Here is a 19,650-nt window from a genome sequence, read left to right on the forward strand (position 1 = left end):
GACTTTTAACCTACAGAACTATAAGGTGATAAATCTGTGGTGTTTAGCTGTTAAATTCATGGTAATTGTCATAGTATCAATAGAAGGCGAGCACAATGATGTATTATCATTTTTGTATATAGCTGGATTTGATTTACTGAAATTTTGTTAAGAATTTTTGTACCTGTGTTCATTAGAGTTTCTTTCTTTCTTTCTTTCTTTCTTTCTTTCTTTCTTTCTTTCTTTCTTTCTTTCTTTTTCTTTCTTTCTTTCTTTCTTTCTTTCTTTCTTTCTTTCTTTCTTTTTCTTTCTTTCTTTCTTTCTTTCTTTTCTTTCTTTCTTTCTTTCTTTCTTTCTTTCTTTCTTCTTTCTTTCTTTCTCTTTCTCTTTCTCTCTGTCTCTCTCTCTCTCTCTTTCTCTTTCTTTCTTTGTAATGCCTTTGGTTTTGGAATCTGAGTAGTGCTGGCCTCATAGAGTGAGTTGGGAAGCTTAGGCTTCTCTATGTTCTTGAAGAGTTTGTGTACAACTAGTAACATTTCTCCCTGTTTGATAGAATTTACCAGTCAAGCCATTTTAGCCTAGAATTTTCTTTATAGGAAGTTTTTAACTACAAGTGTTAACTTCCTTAATAGATACAAAGCTAACTAGGTTATCTATTTTTGAGAGAACTTGAGTAGATTTTTGAGAATTAGTTGCTGGAAAAAATGGTTAAGACTTGGCTAATTTCCTTTTTCAAAGGAAGAAGCATCTCTCGTTGCATTTTTGAATATTTATAGCACAATTTAATATATTTTAGATGAAAAGTAATTACTTTATTATGAGATTGCATAAACAGAAAGTACAAATAAACTGTGTATTGGCAGTGGGACATAGTAAGTCTCTGAGTCCTTCTTCACCAGGAAATCTGATTTCCATTTTGCTTTCCATGCACTTAAGCCACTCACATGGAGCATGAACATGCCATCCTCTATGATAGGTAAATTTACATCATAAATCAGTGGACATTCTGATATATATATTATTTATAATAGTTCTGCTCCTGAGGGGTGGAGCCTCTTTCCATGTGCTGGTGGAATTATTTATGAGCTTACACAGCTTTAGGCCAGACCCCAAACTATGGTAAATTTACAAAGTAATGAATATCGTCTGACAAGCCTCTTGATAGAGAGGCCACTACTTATCCTTGGCTGTATGTCCCAACTGATCATTATGTATGGCGCTGGTTCCTACAGGAAACAATTTGGAAATTTGATAGGGTGCTACTAGCACTCAGTAGACAGAACCCCGGGATGTGATGCTCCTACTAACTCCACACAATGAGGAGCTGTCCTGAGTCTTTTTTTTTTTTTTAAAGATTTTATTTATTTATTTATGAGAGACACAGAGACAGAGAGGTAGAGACACAGGCAGGGGTAGAAGCAGGCTCCATGTGGGGAGCCTGATGTGGGACTCGATCCCAGGACTCCAGGATCACGCCCCAGGCCAAAGGCACGTGCTCAACCACTGAGCTACCCAGGCGTCCCTGTCCTGAGTCTTATATATCTAAAGATACCCTACTGCATAGTTATGAAAATTAAAAAACATGCGTATAATTTTCTACGTCTAGAACCTAGTCTAGTTTTACATTTAAACATGAGAAGATTTTCATGTGGTTTTATATACATTTAATATCCTAATTCTTTTTTTTAGCATTCATACCTACTCCCTTTGATTATTCTGTATGTCTAGTATAGAATGGCCTCCTTTAAGCCCAAGTTGTGTGAGGGGCTCTGAGCCTATAGTCACTGTCGTCTGTTGTGGCCAAATCACCCTGGGCACAGGGAAATGGAGAGTCTCGCTGTCCCCTTCTTCTTATTCCCTTACTCTGAGGGTGGTCTCTACAGAGGCCATCTCCAGCACTATGCACCTTTCTAATTTGCAGATTCCAGTCTGCCATGAAGTGAGGGAGCCACACACTAAACCTATCATAAGAAATCGTGTCTGAGACTAAATGGGCCCTACATTAAAAATCTGGTTGCAGTGAATTGATGATGCCTGTTGTGGTTATTTAGGGGCATTTGTTTTGATTTGTTTGATGATTTTGTTTTGTTCTTTTATCCTTGTTCGTGGCTGTTCAGTAGACATTGAGTTTCCCAGATGTTGGACCCCTTTCTCCCTACCCTCCTCCCTCCCTCCCTTCATCTCTTTCTTCTAATTTTAAAATTTGAGTATAATTGACACACAATGTTATACTAGTTCCAGGTGTACAACATAGTGATTAAACATCTCCATATGTTACACGGTACTCACCACTAGTGTGGCTGCCATTGGTCACATACATTGCTCTTAGAGTACCACTGACTCTGTTCCCTGTGCTGTGCCCTTTATGCCTATGACTTCTTCATCCCATGACTGGAAGTCTCTACCTCCTGCTCCCCTTCACCCATTTTGCCTATCCTCTCATCCCTCCCCTCTGACAACCATCAGTTTGCCTTTTGTATTTATGAGTCTGATTCCACTTGTTTATTTTTTTAGTTTGCTCATGTGAGTGAAATCACATGGTATTTGTTTTTCTCGGACCTCTCTCTTTCCATATCCCTTTGTTTCCTGTTAAAATGCCTCCATTTAACCTCTGGTTTCTCATTAGACACATAGGCCTCACAGCTCACACTTACTCTTCTCCAGCTGCCTTCCCTGCCCGATGTCTGCTTAGAATGTCCAGGGTCACCTGGTTTCTCCCCACTCTCATTGTGTACCCCTCTGTCATCAGGGCTTCTCCCACCTGGTGTCGTCAGGAGGGCCTAGAGTCCAAGAGTGCAGAGTTGGTTTTGCTTTGTCTTTGGAGCAGGTGTCATCTGCAAACCCCAAAGAATCATATTCTTCTATCTTTATTAAGTATGTATTCAATATTTGAATTATTTGATAAATAATCTTCACTAACTTTTTTTAGTATCTAGGTATATTGAGTTTTTTTGTTTCTGCCATTAAATGTTTCACTCTTACATCGTTCTTCAAAGAGGATTGTGCTGATGACTTGTCTCTCTTCCGTAAGTAGACACTCAAACCTCAGTGAGACCCTTTACCATTTAGTAAACTTCAGAAAAGAGCTTTGGGTACAGAAAATAAGAATTAAATATTTTTATGGTTTCTACATAAGGAAAAAAAAGAAAAGAGTTTTGGGCAAATAGAATTGCCTGTTCATTCAGTTTGGTTTATTGGTTTTTCTGGGTGATCCTAAAAGCATATCTTACTACCTTGGAGGTAGAAATCCAATAAAATGTTGCTTCTGCATCAAAGGTAAATTCAGAACAGTTAACTTGTATGATATATTTGGAAATATAAAGACAAATTAAAGTAGTTGATGCTTGCCCAAATAGAATATGTTAGCTTTCTCTGCCTTAATTCTCTCTGAAAAATCATTGACCTCAATTCCCATCTTCCATGCCATACAAGGAATTAGTGTACTTCTAATTTGGCAACTGCTGTTCTTTTTTCTGTTGATGGTATTTTTCACTCTTGCCGTTCTGAAACTTGCCAGGCTCTGAAATATTTCTGTAATACTTTTTCATCTCCTACTTGTTGATTGCTGATCGACAAACAGCTATCTAGTTAAAAAAAAAAATCATCTGATCTGAAAAGGGAGCCAAATAATTTGTGAGTAAACTATGATACACCCTTAAAGTGCCAAATAACTTTTGTTTGGCCTGAAATTTATAACTTCATTAGCTAAAGATATCAAGCATTTTTTTTCAAGATCAAACTGAAGAGAAAACAAGGAGGGCTTTAATTTTTGAAAAGTGGTGAATAAACATCTATTTTTGCTGGCTCTAAGTACCCTAGACATGAGGCTTCTAAGCTACTTGTTAGGGAAGCAGGAATATGGAGATCAAACCCATGACTCCTGAGTGAGAGTAATTCATAACATTCCATACTTATCTTACAATTTAAGTTTAAGGATCACTAAAATCTGTGACTACCTATGCTTTAAACTACAGAAAAAGTTCAATTGTTTGCCTATCGATATAAAAAGTTCAATTGTATGGGCAGCCCAGGTGGCTCAGCGGTTTAGCACCGCCTTCAGCCCAGCGTGTGATCCTACGGGGGTGGGGGGTGGGGGGGGGTGGGGTGGAGCCCCGCATCAGGCTTCTTGCATGGAGCCTGTTTCTCCCTCTGCCTGTGTCTCTGCCTCTCTCTCTCTCAGTGTCTCTCATGAATAAATAAATAAAATCTTTAAAAAAAATAAAAATAAAAGTTCAATTGTTTGCCTATCGATATATAATAAATTAGGACAGTTTTTCAGTTTCCAGTCCTATTTTAATTTTTATTTATTATTTAGTTTGAATTTTTATTTTTATTATTTTTTTTAATACTTTTTTCTTTATTTATTTATGATAGTCACACAGAGAGAGAGAGAGAGGCAGAGACACAGGCAGAGGGAGAAGCAGGCTCCAGGCACCGGGAGCCCGATGTGGGATTCAATCCCGGGTCTCCAGGATCGCACCCTGGGCCAAAGGCAGGCGCCAAACCACTGCACCACCCAGGGATCCCCAGTTTGAATTTTTAAAAATTTTTAAGTGAGCTCTATACCTGGCATAGGGCTCAAACTTGTGACCCCAATATCAAGTGTTGCATGCTGTATGAATTGAGCCAGCCAGGCACCTCTCATTTTCCTGTTTTAACTTTTAGAGACCAATTGTTTGCTTGCTTGCTTGCCTTTCTTCTTTCCTTCCTTTCAACTATTTAGTTAATTAGTTAGTTAGTTTTAGAATTGAATTTAAGTTAACATACAGTGCAATATTGACTTCTAGAATTCAGTGATTCATCATTTACATGTAACACCCAGTGCTCATCACAGCGAGTGGCCTCCTGAATGCCCATCACCCATCTAGCCTATCCTGCACTTATGTCCCTCCAGTCTTTCAAAAGATTTTTGAGTCTTCTCATCCTTAAATTCTAAAGGAGAGATAAAATCCCACAGGCATCTCATCATTACAAGTAATGCCATTAGCCTCATTAAAATGAGGAAATCTTTTACTATAACCCTGTACTTCCCTTTTAATCCTCATTTATTCCTGATTTTTCCCTTTCCCTGCATCCGTCCCTTTCATCTTCCACTTTTTTGGTGGCTGTATCTGTTATTTGGGGTCTGGTTGTCAATCCCATTTCAGCAGGACCCTTCCAATGCTAGCTCAGCAGGCACACTCCCTTTGCTGGTTCTTTTATCCAGATGCAGAGTCCGACTGTGTCTGACTGGGAGTAGGGCAGGAGCATTCATCTGTCCTGAGTGCTACAAACCAGGTGAAACCCCTACAAATGTAACTGAATAAAGCTTTAGTTTCTGACACTTCATTTGAGTCATAGCTTATGATCATTGTGCCTCTTCCTTTGATAATTGAGATACTTTTTTTAAACTCCTAAAAACAAAAAGGTGTCACCTGGCTCTGTCCTGAAAATAATAGCAAAAGCCCTCAAGTTCACTATGTTTTTATGAATCTCAAGAAATCACCTATGGAGAAGAACATATAATTGAGAAGGAATCTGTGCATAAAATCCTTTCTTCTTCATGAATGCATGGTGTTTTAGACTGCAGCTGTGATATCTAAACCTAGTATATGTGTAATAAATACCCGGAGAGGAGACTGTTCTGCTCTGCGTGTTTGATGCTTCTGCGGCTTGTGATTCTTATCATGAAAATGGCTAATATTTATTGAGTGATACATTTGTGCCAGACTATATGTTAAGATAGGTCTCATTGTTATCCTCATTTTCCAAATGAGAAAATTAGGCTCCGAGAGCAATTTACCCAAACCCAATTCTTTGAATCCATTTCAATGAAATTAGAAAGGTGGCAGTAAGGATGATAGAGACAAACGATGACAGTCATAAACCAGCCAGACACCTTCTGAGTTATATCTAGTCATCATTCAGCTCAAGTTTGCCTTAAGTTCTGGCAAGAGTGTTCTTAAGAGTGTAGTTAAGATAATCTTGAATTAAGAAGAAGCCTTGATGCAGAACACCCCACCATCCAATGTGTAATTGAATAAGGAGCTTGAGCCTCCTACTCTCCCCTTTCTTTCTTCTTTTTTTTTTTTTTTTTTTTTTTTTTTTATGATAGGCACACAGTGAGAGAGAGAGAGAGAGAGAGAGGCAGAGACACAGGCAGAGGGAGAAGCAGGCTCCATGCACCGGGAGCCCGACGTGGGATTCGATCCCGGATCTCCAGGATCGCGCCCTGGGCCAAAGGCAGGCGCTAAACCACTGCGCCACCCAGGGATCCCTACTCTCCCCTTTCTGATAGTGGTCCCCCCTGTCCCATCATTCTGGTTTCAGCTCCTCCAAGAGGATCATGAATAGAGAGATCATATCTCTTTTTCTACTCACTTCATGAGAGAAAGGGCCTTGTCTGTCTTCTTGGCTGCCATTTCTCCAAAGCTGGAGTAGTCCTTGCCATATGGTAAGCACTCTGGAAAGATTTATTAAAGGGCTGAGTGAGGACTCTCTTCCTGTCCAGGACCGAGTTCCTTAATCCCCTTTGACTTCCTCAATCCCCTTTGACTTCCTCAATCCCCTTTGACTTCAGTGTGACTGATCAAGGGCCAGATTGGACAAACATCTCTGGTATTGTGTTTGATTTGCTTAAATTGTCACGGGGACCAGGAGCTACCCCCACCCCCACGCCCCCCCCTGTGCAGTGTCCTGTTAAATAAACAGCACCTGTGTATGGAACAGTTCCCTGAAAGTTAAGATCATGGCATGGATGGATGAAGGCTCAGAAAACACTATCCAATAATCAAAGTAAATTTTTAGTGCCTTCAGTCTCAATTTTTGGTGGACATTTTTCCTGTTTGTTTATTATTCCTTACCCACCCCCCAATTCTTGAGCCCTTCTCTTTGGTGGGCCCTGTGCTAGGTCCTGGGAATGTGAAGAAGAATGAGACATCATCCTTGTCCTTGGGAGGCAGAGTTCCTGGGAAGTTAAAGACAACTCATTAACAATATATAGAAATAAGTGAAAAAAAAAAAAAAAGAAAGAAGTGCGATAGGAAAGGTATATAAAAAGTGCAAAAGTACAGAGAGACTATCTAGACAGGGTGGTAGTGGGGGGCAATAAATGAAAAGTTAACAGAAGATGTAACATTTATCCTGAGAATTAAAATTTAAGTTGGGCAGGAAAGAAGAAGGAGAGCATTTTAGGTGGAAGAATTAACATGTACAGGGGCAAAGTCAGCATGAAGGGGCATGACATATCCTAACAACAAGGTGAGGTTAGTTCTACATGAATGAAACACTGGGCACTTTTTTTAAGCTTTTATTTTTTAAGTAATCTCCACACCTAATATGGGGCTCAAACCCACAACCCCGACATCAAGGGTCTCACTCTCTACCAACTAAGCCAACCAGGTGCTCCAGCACAAGGCACTTTTTATGCAGGAGGGCAAGTTTTGATGCCCAATAAGTAGATTGGGGCCACATGTAAAGGATTCTTTTTTTTAAAGATTTTATTTATTTATTCATGAGAGACACACAGAGAGAGGCAGAGACACAGGCAGAGGGAGAAGCCAGCTCCCCACAGGGAGCCAGATGTGGGACTCCATCCCAGGACCCCGGGATCACGCCCTGAGCCAAAGGCTGATGTTCACTAAGCCACCCAGGTGCCACTGTATAGGATTCTATATGGGGGCTGAAGCTTGAACTTTTTCCTGATGAGAAAGCTAGTAGAGATCTTTAAACATGAACATGACTTGATTGGTTTAGGGCTTCACAAGGATGCCTCTGACAGCAAAGTGAAGCAATCTGTAAGTTCCTGTATATCCAAGTGGAAAGACATGAGGCCCTGGGGTATATAGGAGTGGATGGGTTTCAAATCCATTTGAAAGTTAGACTTAGCAGAAGGGAATGCACATTCAATCAGAAATTGAATGTAGAACAAGAGGGAAAGACAAGAACAGTAGATTGTAAGTTGAATATCCAGGTAGATATTTTCTCCAAGATCTTTTAGTAGGAGAAGATTGAATTTACCTAATCGTCTAGATGACTTCTAAGACATATAGTAACCCTTTGATTTTCATTTTAGTTAACAAAAAATTTTTTTAAAGATTTTTATTTATTTATTCATGAGAGACACAGACAGAGAGAGAGAGAGGCAGAGACACAGGCAGAGGGAGAAGCAGGCTCCATGCAGGGAGCCCGATGCGGGACTCGATCCTGGGTCTCCAGGATCACGCCCTGAGCCGAAGGCAGGCGCTAAACCGCTGAGCCACCCAGGGATCCCAAAATTTTTAAAAAACTAGTTTAAAAGCATCAACCATCAGCAAGCGGGTCCTCTTTTAAGAGAAGGAGGCATCTTAGTATGTGAAATCATGTTGTCTATTCATCTGTCCCACTAACATTGCTGGCCCTGTTGAAAGGAAAGTCCAGGTCCTGATGCAAGGCTATTGGAGTCTTTCTTTCTTTTTTTTATTTTAGGATCCCTGAATCAGAGTGAGGACGATGTCCTGGATAAGCCCGGGTTAGGGAGCAATGACATAGAAGTACACTTGATGTTCAGGGCGCCCTTCCATGGCCAAGCCACAACGATACCCTGTCGGGAGTAGTCCTAAAAATTAATTTTGTTGTCATGGTTCCACCTTAACTTTTATCATCTGGGTCAGGATGAGGATTCATTGTCATGTACTTCATGCATTTGCTCCGATCTCTGGCTAACCAATGTTTTTCCATGACTTTGTAACAGTTATTTTTGTTCAGGAAGGAATAATAAAGTGAGATTTGCCATCTGTATAAGACAACATTAGTTTTATTTTGACATTTCTTTTCTAGACAGCAGAGTCTTTATAATTAGGTTTTCCCTCTGCCAAAAATTTTGCTGAAAAACTACTTCCCTGAAAAAAAAAATTTCAGAGCTCCCATTATTAGTTGGAGTCATCTTATTTTGTTTTGGAAGTTCTTTCGTAAGCCAGTCAGGAAATGAAACAAGAAGATTTTCTCTTGAAAACTAATTCTTAGCAAGAAACAAAAGTTAACTTTTCTCCAAAAGAAAATTAGGAGAGAGAGTGAAAAGAAAACTGGTGATGGTTCCAATGTCTTTTTTAATTTTAATTAGTCAGATTTAAGTGAACAACATAGGAAGCCATATTCCAAATGAGCTTGTATTCTTGCTGTGACTGTGGTCAGGTTTATGTCCAACTTCTCGAAATACCCGGGGGACTGTGCTAGAACTGAAGCACAGCAGCAGTTGTGGGCTCTCTGAAGAGCCCAACTGTGGAATCTACCCTTTGTTGATAAATGGTGGCCATCAGGCAGGTGCCACCTGGGGAGATGCAGGCCCCAGGCAAAGCCAAATGGACCTCTTCATGCTGCTGTTGTGCCATTGGCTCTGTGATGGATGTCCGAGAGAGTAAGTCGCAGTGTGCCAGTTGACGGCACTTTCTCTCCAGAGTGCTCTTCAAAACGTGACAGGTGATAAAATCCCCCATCATTGCTAATGGGGAAAACAGCCCAGTGAGCTAATGGCAAAAACAGTCATACTCACTGCATTGGCACCTTCTACCCCCCATAAGATCTAGAAACACCTTCCAGCCCTAGTGGCCAAATTCTCTTTACAGCACAGAATACTTTCCTTTTTTTTTTTTTTTTTTTAAGATTTTTATTTATGTATTCATGAGAGACCCAGAGAGAGAGAGAGAGAGAGGCAGAGACACAGGCAGAGGGAGAAGCAGGCTCCATGCAAGGAGCCCGACATGGGACTCGATCTCAGGACCCTAGGAACATGCCCTCAGTCAAAGGCAGACACTTGAGCACTGAGCCACCCAGCTGCCCTGGCTATTCTCCTTTTAGAGTCCTACCTGAAGGGCTGCTCCTAGAGTCAGACTGCAGACCCAGCCACCATCCTTCTCTTCCTCATCTCCACATGCCTTTCCTCCACCGCCATCATCTAGTATTTTTGTATTAAGCATTAGCAAGGACATGGAACTGAAATAGACATTATATAACATCTCAAAGGGTGTATCTATTTAAAATGGAGACAGCAGGTGTCTTCTACAAGCACTGAGCCGGTATCGTTTATAGCAGTCTAATAAAAGGGCGAAATACCAGTTCTTGGCTGTTCTTCAGCCGTTCTTGAGCTCACGGGCAGAGTGGAAGCGTTTCTTTCCAGTGTATTTTTGTATAAAACGAACAGCACCTCCTTTTCAGTTTCAAAATGTTGCTTATGGGTGACTGATGTGCTGTGAAGTGTAAGGCGTAGGGAGCAATCTCTTCTGTCAGAAGGTGGTGGCCTCTTGTTTTGAATATACAGATTTGCTCATGTAAAATAGAAAGGGTATTAATAAACTGGCTTGGGGGACGCCTGGGTGACCCAGCAGTTGAGCATCTGCTTTTGACCCAGGGCGTGATCCTGGAGACCTGGGATCGAGTCCCACATCGGGCTCCCTGCCCGGAGCCTGCTTCTCCCTCTGCCTGTGTCTCTGCCTCTCTCTCTCTGGGTCTCTCATGAGTAAACAAATAAAATCTCAAAATATATAGACAAACAAGCATACAGGATTGGGTGACTGTTTGGGCCTTGACTCTTTGTCAAGAAGAGATGTAAGGTTCAAGGAAAAGTTCTTTGAAGTCTATGATAGCAAAGGATGAGGCAGGTCGTTGCCCGCCCGTGTGTTGAAGAATTGTTACCTTCATATAATCTAGCTCCACTCTGCTCCTTCCCTTCACCAAACACAGAGAAGAACCAGGCACTTGGTATGTTAAGGGTTTGAATAGAAGCCTCCTTGGCAGTAGAGCCTTGAATTTCTTATCCATAAGCAACAAAGGTTCCTCTAAAGGGAATTAGCATCACCTTCTGCTGTATGAAAAGGAAGAGTCTGCACTTCGCTGAGATTTACTGTGCCTATGGTTTTCATTAGGCAGTGAAGCTTTATGTGGCCTGTCGGGGTATTGGGGTAAAGCCCACTTCATACTGGGGACATCAGCAACATGGTTCTCTGGGGGCAGAAGGCACCTGGAGAGTCACACAGGCCTTGTTTGAATCTTAGCTTTGCCACTTACTAGCTATTTGGACTTTTCAATCTTCTTCTTTTTAACAATGAAACAATTAAAAAAAAAAAAACAATGAAACAATTATAATGTTAGACTGAGTTATAAATATTAGCTACCATTTATTGAGCACGGAGGTTGTGCCAGGTACCCAGACAAGCAATTATCATCAACAGTGTCATTTAATTTTCATCATAATGCATGAGCTAGGAATTATTATCTCTACATTGAATTAAGGACTCTGAGGTAGCATATCGCCCAGGGTCACATGGCTCGTGAGTGGTTGGCATCAGCTTCAATTCCGGGTCTCTCAGATTTCAGATCCTGGGAGAGATAATATGAACTTACCATGGTACCTGGTACGTGGTAGGTGCTTAGCAATGCCAGTTATTTTTCCTTCCATGTGTTTCCTGTGGTTTTGGTGTTGATTTCTGTGTCAGATTTTTATATATAAGGTTCTCCAGAGCAGGCCTGTCCTGCTGCCCTCATGTGGTTCATTTGGATAACAGTGGTTTAAAAAACATTTAATTGGGGTGTAATACATATGCCAATAAGGGTTATTTCAAATGTGTCTGTAGAGTCACCTAAATGTATGGATACTTTTGGTTATATCAATGATTCTAACATCTCAGTATACAAGAAATACCACTTTAAATTTTTTTTTTCCTACAGTCCAATTTAATTTCTAACTGAGTTCCACCCAGCTGGTAAGATACTTCATTTCAGTCACTCTTGTAACTTGTCCTCTGGCTTCACCATCAGTTGTCTTAGAAAAGAACCTTTCTCTTCCCTGGTACGGTGTATCACATGAAGCTTTGTCCTCTCAACAAGGGAGGAATTTTTCTTGCAATGATGTTTTCCACCCGACTGCTGTGTTTACAGAGACCTTTAGCCCACTGGAGAAATCTTCAACTTTCACACTTAAGAGTTCAAATCACCAGGGAGTAGAAGCTTAATCCAGTTACCAGTTTAAATGTTAGAAACTTTTTCCAGGAGAGTAAAAGAGAAAGGTCTGCTGTCCCCATTATCAGGAGCTTTAACTCACTAAGTGAAATTTCACTTGAGGTTTCTTTTTGTGGACCGTGAGAGGCTTAGCTTACCTGGATTCATTTTGCCTCACCCACAATTGCATGCATGCATTTGCAGCCCAGTCATTGATTATCCATGCAGGGCTGTAACCCAAGCAGCTCTCCTCTGGGGACTTCCTTGCTTTCCAGCGACCCGACCCAAGAGATTTGAAGGTCTGCTGTCAGATTGGTGCCACGGCGCCCTCTGATTCTGTGTAATAGGGGGAGGTGTGGGTGCAAGAGGGGAGGTTAGGATGGGACATGGTAAGGAGGGAGCATCTGTCTTAGTTCTTAAGCAGCATTTATTTTTTAATTTTTTAAAAAAGGTTTTATTTGTTTATTCATTCAAGACACAGAGAGAGAGGCCGAGGGAGAAGCAGGCCTCGATCCCACGACCCCGGGGTCATGCTCTGGGCCGCAGGCAGAGGCTCAACCACTGGGCCCGCTGGGGGCCCCTCTTAAGCAGCATTTGAAAGCAGCATAGACCCCTTGGGTCCTTAAATGTGTCTGGCGTCGTCCTCATGCAGAGACCTTATTGTATTTCAGATAACGGAGGACAGACGCTGGCGGGGGGCAACAACTGGCCGCTTCGAGGACGAAAATGGAGCCTGTGGGAAGGAGGCGTTCGAGGGGTGGGCTTCGTGGCGAGCCCCCTGCTGAAGCGGAAGGGGGTGAAGAGCCGGGAGCTCGTCCACATCTCCGACTGGCTGCCCACCCTCGTGGGGCTGGCCGGGGGCAGCACGAAGGGCACCAAGCCTCTGGATGGCTTCGACGTGTGGAGGACCATCAGGTACTGCTCAGTCTCCTTTGTTCCCTCCCGGGGCGGGCGGCAAGAGCAGCCTGGGGGGCTGAGTGGAAATGATAGTTCAGCTTACCGGTAAATTATTTTTTTAAAGATTTTTGAAATTTATGTATCTACAAGAGACAGGGAGGCAGAGGGAGAAGCAGGCCCCGTGCGGAGAGCCCGACGTGGGACTCGATCCCGGGACCCCAACGTCACGCCCTGGGCCCAAGGCAGATGCTCAACCACTGAGCCTCCCAGGTGCCCACAAATAAATTATTTTTTAGAAAGAATAAAATGTCTTTAGAACTATTGTCAGGATGTATAGAGATGTTCTGGGTTTGAGATTGTGGCCACGTGTTTGATACAAAGAGGAAGATTGTCTTCAGCTGCTTGCCCTCTACAGGTGTTTTTTTAAGCAGAGAAGCTTCTCAAAGGGGTAGGATGGGGTATTGTTTGCTTCCTGGAGGTCGGGGGACCTGCCCTGTTGTCTGCTGGGAGAATGGAGCGCTACACAGGGGATAGAGCTGGAATGGGAACCAGAGAGTATCTAATGAGCACCCACTATGAACCACCTCGGTTTGTTTTCTTTTTAAGATTTTATTTATTTATTCATGAGAGACACAGAGACACACACACACACACACAGAGGCAGAGACACAGGCAGAGGGAGAAGCAGGCTCCATGCAGGGAGCCCACGTGGGACTCGATCCCGGGTCTCCAGGATCATGCCCTGGGCCGAAGGCAGCGTCAAACCGCTGAGCCACCCGGGCTGCCCTGCACCACCCACCCCTGTTTTAGCGGTGGGGGAGTTCCAAGTGAGCAAGACAGACAAGATTTTGGCTCTCATGGAGCTTGTGTTCTAGTAGAGAAGGTGAGGGAGGGCAGGGAGTGCAGAGAGGAAATAACTAAACACATAAATAAGCAAGATGACTTCCAGTAGCCGTAAACACTGTGAAGGCAGTAAGGACGTGTGTTGTGGAGGAGAGTTGGCAGACGTAAGGAGGTACGCTGGGGAGCAGAACCCAGACTCAGCTTCGGAAATGGTGGCAGTCCTTTTCCGGTTTAGCCGCCACAGCGTAGAAAAATGGAGGTACACACCTCCAGGGGTGCAGGAAGAAAATTATAAGCTTGTATTTGTTTTTTATTTTATCTTAATTTTGTCTAAGAATATGTTTTATAAGGTACAGCACGTATTAGAAGATTAGCACATATATCCAAGTTATAAATAAATGTGCACATATCGTACATATATTTTACTGGTGGAATGGCAGTTGTCTAGTGCAATAGGATTTAACCTCTCTTTGGTGTTATAGAGGGAGAAAAAGTGGCTGATTGACTACCCTAATGGCCAGGAGGAGACAACCTCCTCGTGTTCTCTTCTTCATCCCACTCCAGATGCTCCATCTCAAAAATAGTAGGGTTTCTATTCTTAGGAAACATGCAGTCGAGTAGGAGTAAAGTGTTACGATAACATGTTAACATATCCTCAGATGGTTCAGAAAAAATTATGTGCATGTATTTCCTATATAGTTCGAGATATACAGTGTGTGTGTGTGTGTGTACACAGAGAGGAAAAATACATACTGAGTCAAATATTAACAGTCAGATTATCTGGGTAAAGGGCATAGGTGGTTCTTTTAGTATTTCTTAGTTTTGCAACTTTCTTTAAATTTGATATTATTTCCACATAAAACTTTTTAAAAATAGGCAATTCTGGCAACACAGGGATCCAACCTTACCACAAAGCCAACTGACAGGAATCAAGTTGTTTCTGTCTTCCTTAGAGTATTCCCTCTTCAAATCACTTGTCTCCATTGCCCCCAAATCCCAACCCAGGCCCACTCCATTCACTGGTGTTAACTACCTGGTCCCTGTAGACATTTAGGTTTATAATCCATAGTGCATAGTATGGATATACCATAATTTAACCAATCCCCAAGTGCTGGATATACTGGTTATTTCTAATATTTATATTATCAATTTTTATGTAAGTGATATTCAGTATTAAAAATAGGAGGGTTTGGGCACCTGGATGGTTCAGTCGGTTAAGCGTCCAACTCTTCATCTCAGCTCAGGTCTTGATCTCGGGGCATGAGTTCAAGCCCCACATTGGACTTCACACTGGCCAAGGAGCCTACTTAAAAAATAAATAAATAAAAATAAATAGTAGTGTTTGAGATAAGATTACTTTATGCAAAGGAATTTTAGTTTTGATGCTAAAATTTAAAATGTCCTATGAGCTTAAGAATGGATGAAAGTAGCATTGGGCAGGGCTATTTGGCCTCTGAGAAGCATGGAGTCTATTGGTTCCTTTGTAATGAATCTCATCCAGGAGGTGAGACTAGGGAAGGTCTTCATCTCCTACAGACCCAGGGGAAATTCTGATTCCATTAGCTTTGTGTCCTTTTTCTTTCAATTACTTTGCAATTCAAAGTTCCCAAGTTTTTTTTTTTTTAAGAGAATTTATCAAATTTAAAAGATCTTTTCTCAAACAGCAAAATTTAAAGTATCAGGAGCTCTTTTTTTACCTTTTCCTATTTTCCAACTATTACTTCAGTCCTTCTTCTAAATCATACTATTTTGGGGGAAAAATCCTAACCAGCCCCAAATTGTTTCCTCCTATTCTTGCCTGAGAAGTTGGTTTTTCCATTTGGATTGGACGACCAGTTTATGATTTGCCATTTAAAGAGAACAGAGCCATATCCACCTCATCAAACAGCTAAGCCAAGAAGTAAACAAGAAAACTTTTTCTCTCATTAGTTGTTTTGAAAGTTTATGCTCATTATTTGCTCATTCATACAAGATGACATTTTTCTTTTTCTCTAAAATCTTTCTGCCCCTCTTCATGATCTAAACATGAGATGTACACACGTGTTCTATGCTGACTCTATGTAATTTCCCTGGGTATCAGTAATATATACTCATTGTAGATAACTTGCAAAGCACAGACAATAAAAATAACCACCCAGATCTTACCTGGAAACAGCTACCATAAACATGTCATGTTCCCTTAAAATTTTTCCTAGCATTTTTTTGCTGCCTCTTTTTTTCCTCAACTCACACATCATCAGTTTTAATCATGTTGTCCAAGAAACTCATTGCAAATATTATTTCAATGACTACATATTCTGTCATTAACCTTTTTTAAAAAAGATTTTATTTATTTATTCATGAGAGACACAGAGAGAGAGGCAGAGACACAGGCAGAGGGAGAAGCAGGCTCCATGCAGGGAGCCTGACGTGGGACTCGATCCCGGGACCCCGGGGTCACGCCCTGGGCCAAAGGCAGAGGTTCAACCACTGAGCCACCCAGGTGCCCCTCTGTCATATACCTTGATATCCTTAACAATTCCCTTACTATAGATTGATCTTTATTTTTTTTATCATTAACACTGGAGTAAACAATTTCTTCATAAAATCTCTGTCTATATTTTGGATACTTCTCGTTATATAGAAATTATTTAAAATTAAATTATTATTCAAAAGAATGAGTTCTACATAATTTACTTTTTTGTTTTGTTTTTTTAAGATTTTATTTATTCATTCATGAGAGACACACAGAGAGAAGCAGAGACACAGGCAGAGGGAGAAGCAGGCTCCACGCAAGGAGCCCGATGCGGGACTCAATCCCCGAACCCCAGGATCACACCCTAAGCTGAAAGCAGAGCTCAACCGCTGAGCCACCCAGGCATCCCTACTTACTTTTTTTGAATGTCAGCTTTATTGCATGCATTTTTAGTTGTTCTTCTTGTGTTGCTATGGAACACAAACCTTGAAAAAGTTTGCCTAATTTTGGAGAATGAAGAAAATAGGTATCAAGTTAAATCTGGAAGTTGATTTTGTTGAATTGTCTTTATATTTCATCATTCAACCATGAGGCAACACACCGCAATCAGAGATGTATATTCAAGGGACATGCTGGGTGGTTAGTGTTCTGTCGTTGAGTCAAACATTGTCTGACACCTTTCTCTCCTCTCACTGACTTATGACTGCTGAATTCCTAATGGGAGGAAAAATGATGTATAGTTTAATTTCATTTTTCCAGCTTTATTGAGATATAGATGACATAAAACATTGTGTAAACTAAAGGTGTACAATGTGATCATTTGATACACATATATACTGGAAAGTGATGACCAAAATAAGGTTAGTTAACATGTTTATCATCTCCCATAGTTACTATTTTTATGTGTGTGAGAACAGTTAAGATCCACTCTCTTAATAACTCTCTAGTATATGATACAGTATTGTGACGCGTAGTCAGCGTGCTGTACATTAGATCCCCAGGATTTAATCATCTAATAGCTGGAAGTTTGTACCCTTTGAGCAACATCTCCCTAGATCCCCTGCCCTCCAGCCCCTGGCAACCATCATTCTACTTGTTTCTAAGAGTTCAGCCACCCCCCCTTTTCTTAGATTCCACATAAATGAGATATCATACAGTATTTATTTATTTTTAAAAAAAATTTTTAAAGAGTTTATTTATTTATTCACGAGAGACACACAGAGAGAGAGAGAGAGAGGCAGAGACCCAGGCAGAGGGAGAAGCAGGCTCCATGCAAGGAGCCCGACGTGGGACTTGATCCCAGGACCCCAGGATCACGCCCTGGGCTGAAGGCAGCACTAAACCACTGAGCCACCCAGGGATCCCCTCGTACAGTATTTAGAGATGACTATTTTGAAAGCATTTGATACACATTATAACATTGCCTTCCCAAAAAGTACCAGTGTACTCTTATTCCACTGGTATATGAGAATTCTCATCTCCTTCACAGATTTTCCTTATATAGCTTTAAAAAACCTCTTTCTTAATATCATAGGCAAAATTATCTCATTTTAACTTGAATTTTTAAAATGTTTATATTCCATTTGTATTTACGCTTTTGAAAATGTGACTCTTTACATTTACTTATTGAAGTTTGAGTTTTCTTGCTGAAATCAGTTTTTCTTTTGCTTCTTTTTGGTCAGAGGCTTTTTCTCAGCCTGAAATGTGCTAAATATTTTCTTCTAAGTGTGATGCTTTGATTTTCTTCCATATAATTCTTAGCTGTTGAGAGAAGATTATGTGTGTTATGTTAGGTTGATATCTAAATGAGAGGAATGAGTTTTTTCTAGGGTTTTGATTCACAGACTTCTTTGAGACTCTGAAAGCTGTGAATTTACAGAAGAAAAGTACCTAAACATATGCACAAAAATTTATAAAGAATTAATTTTTGAGGGCAGCCTGGGTGGCTCAGTGGTTCAGTGCCGCCTTCAGCCTGAGGCTTGATCCTGGAGTCCCGGGATCGAGTCCCACATCGGGCTCTCTGCATGGAGCCTGCTTCTCCCTCTGCCTGGGTCTCTGCCTCTCTCTCTCTCTCTGTCTCTCTGTCTCTCTCTCTCTCTCTGTCTCTCTCTCTGTCTCTCATGAATAAATAAAATCTTTAAAAAAAAAGAATTAATTTTTGTGATATTAAACACTGATGATACATTTTTTCTGTGACTAAACATAGAAAAATACGAGAAACATTCTTTATAAACCTGTCTCAATTTTTTTAAAGAAAATCTGTTACTTTATTTTTTTAAGTTTATGTAATTTTTTAGTAATCTACACCAATATGGAGCTCGAACACACAATCCCAAGATCAGTTGCATGCACTTTGGACTGGGCCACACAAGCACCTCCCTCTCGTTAATTTTTCATGCAAAAATTAATACCTGCTTTATGATAAGGAAACAGAATAAAAATTTCCATGCCAAGCAAAACTTGAACTTCAGCTGATTGCTAATTTCACTGTGAAAGGTGTTGAGGTTTGATTTAAAGAAATAGGAGAAAGTTTTGAGTGGTTTTTATATGATAACATATGTGTCATGCTTGACATCCAATCAGTTTTGATTTTTGTTTTGTTTTGTTTTGGTGGCAAAAGTGTAAAATCCTGGCTTGCAAAAGCACACCATAGCAAATGGAATCAAAACTCTGTAGTACACTTTGCCAAACGAGAGCAGCCTTAGTTGGGAAATAGTTGAATTCAGTTTGAATAATTTCCTCTGCCCCCAGCTCACTGAGGCTGTTTTCTTTGGCAAAGTCTAAGTCTTTGATGTTTGTGTGTATCACCAAATTTTGGATTATATATCCACATTTCAATCTTAAGATTTTATTGATTACGAGTAACCTTTAAGAGTTTGGCACATGTTTACTTCTACTTACAAAGAAACTGGAAAAAGTTTGGGCACCTTTAACTCCAGATTAGGGGAGTGTTAGAAGGATACTGAACTCCTGGTGACCCAGCTCTAATAGAACAAGAGTTCTCCATTCTTGAGCAGCATACATAATACTGACTGCAGGGCCTTAGCCAAGAGATACGGCCAAAAATATTGTCCAAGTATGCTACACCATGAGACAGTGGGCTTTCCTTTTCTGTTTGGAAAAAAAAAAAAAGTAAAATTTCTGCCCAAAGTTTAATTAAGCATTTCAAGACTTTGCTCTGGAAATCCAGCAAATTTCTATTTAGTAAGTGAACAACTACTCTCATTCTTCTATTTCTTGATGAAAGATCCTGAAAGATGACTCAGCCCCTCTGGCCTTGAAGTTGATGCTTTTCCCAGCATTGGGCAGGCCATCATTCGGTATGAGTGGCGCAACATTCGCCATGACTGCTCATAGTGAAAGCAACCAGTCACATTGACATCTGGAGCTTCTTTTCCAACGCAGCAAAAACAAATGGGCAGCCAAATGTCAGAGACACTTGATCTGTGCCCAGGGTTCTGGAACTTTCAGATATTTACTTGGAATGCCAGTTTCAAGATAATGCTAATTTTTGAAAATTTCAAAAG

General features: G+C 40.9%; 1 protein-coding gene across 7 annotated transcripts in view; it reads left to right on the forward strand.

Annotated features, from left to right (window-relative positions):
* Positions 1–19,650, forward strand: part of ARSB (arylsulfatase B) — a 187,445-nt gene that overhangs the window by 69,180 nt on the left and 98,615 nt on the right. For all 7 annotated transcript variants that reach the window (XM_072793968.1, XM_072793981.1, XM_072793987.1 and 4 more), the window contains exon 5: positions 12,600–12,843. In XM_072793968.1, coding sequence (XP_072650069.1) covers positions 12,600–12,843 — 244 coding nt within the window. The remainder of the gene's footprint in view (positions 1–12,599; positions 12,844–19,650) is intronic.

The sequence above is a fragment of the Canis lupus genome, chromosome 2 (assembly GCF_048164855.1).
Source record: "Canis lupus baileyi chromosome 2, mCanLup2.hap1, whole genome shotgun sequence".
Taxonomy (NCBI): domain Eukaryota; kingdom Metazoa; phylum Chordata; class Mammalia; order Carnivora; family Canidae; genus Canis; species Canis lupus.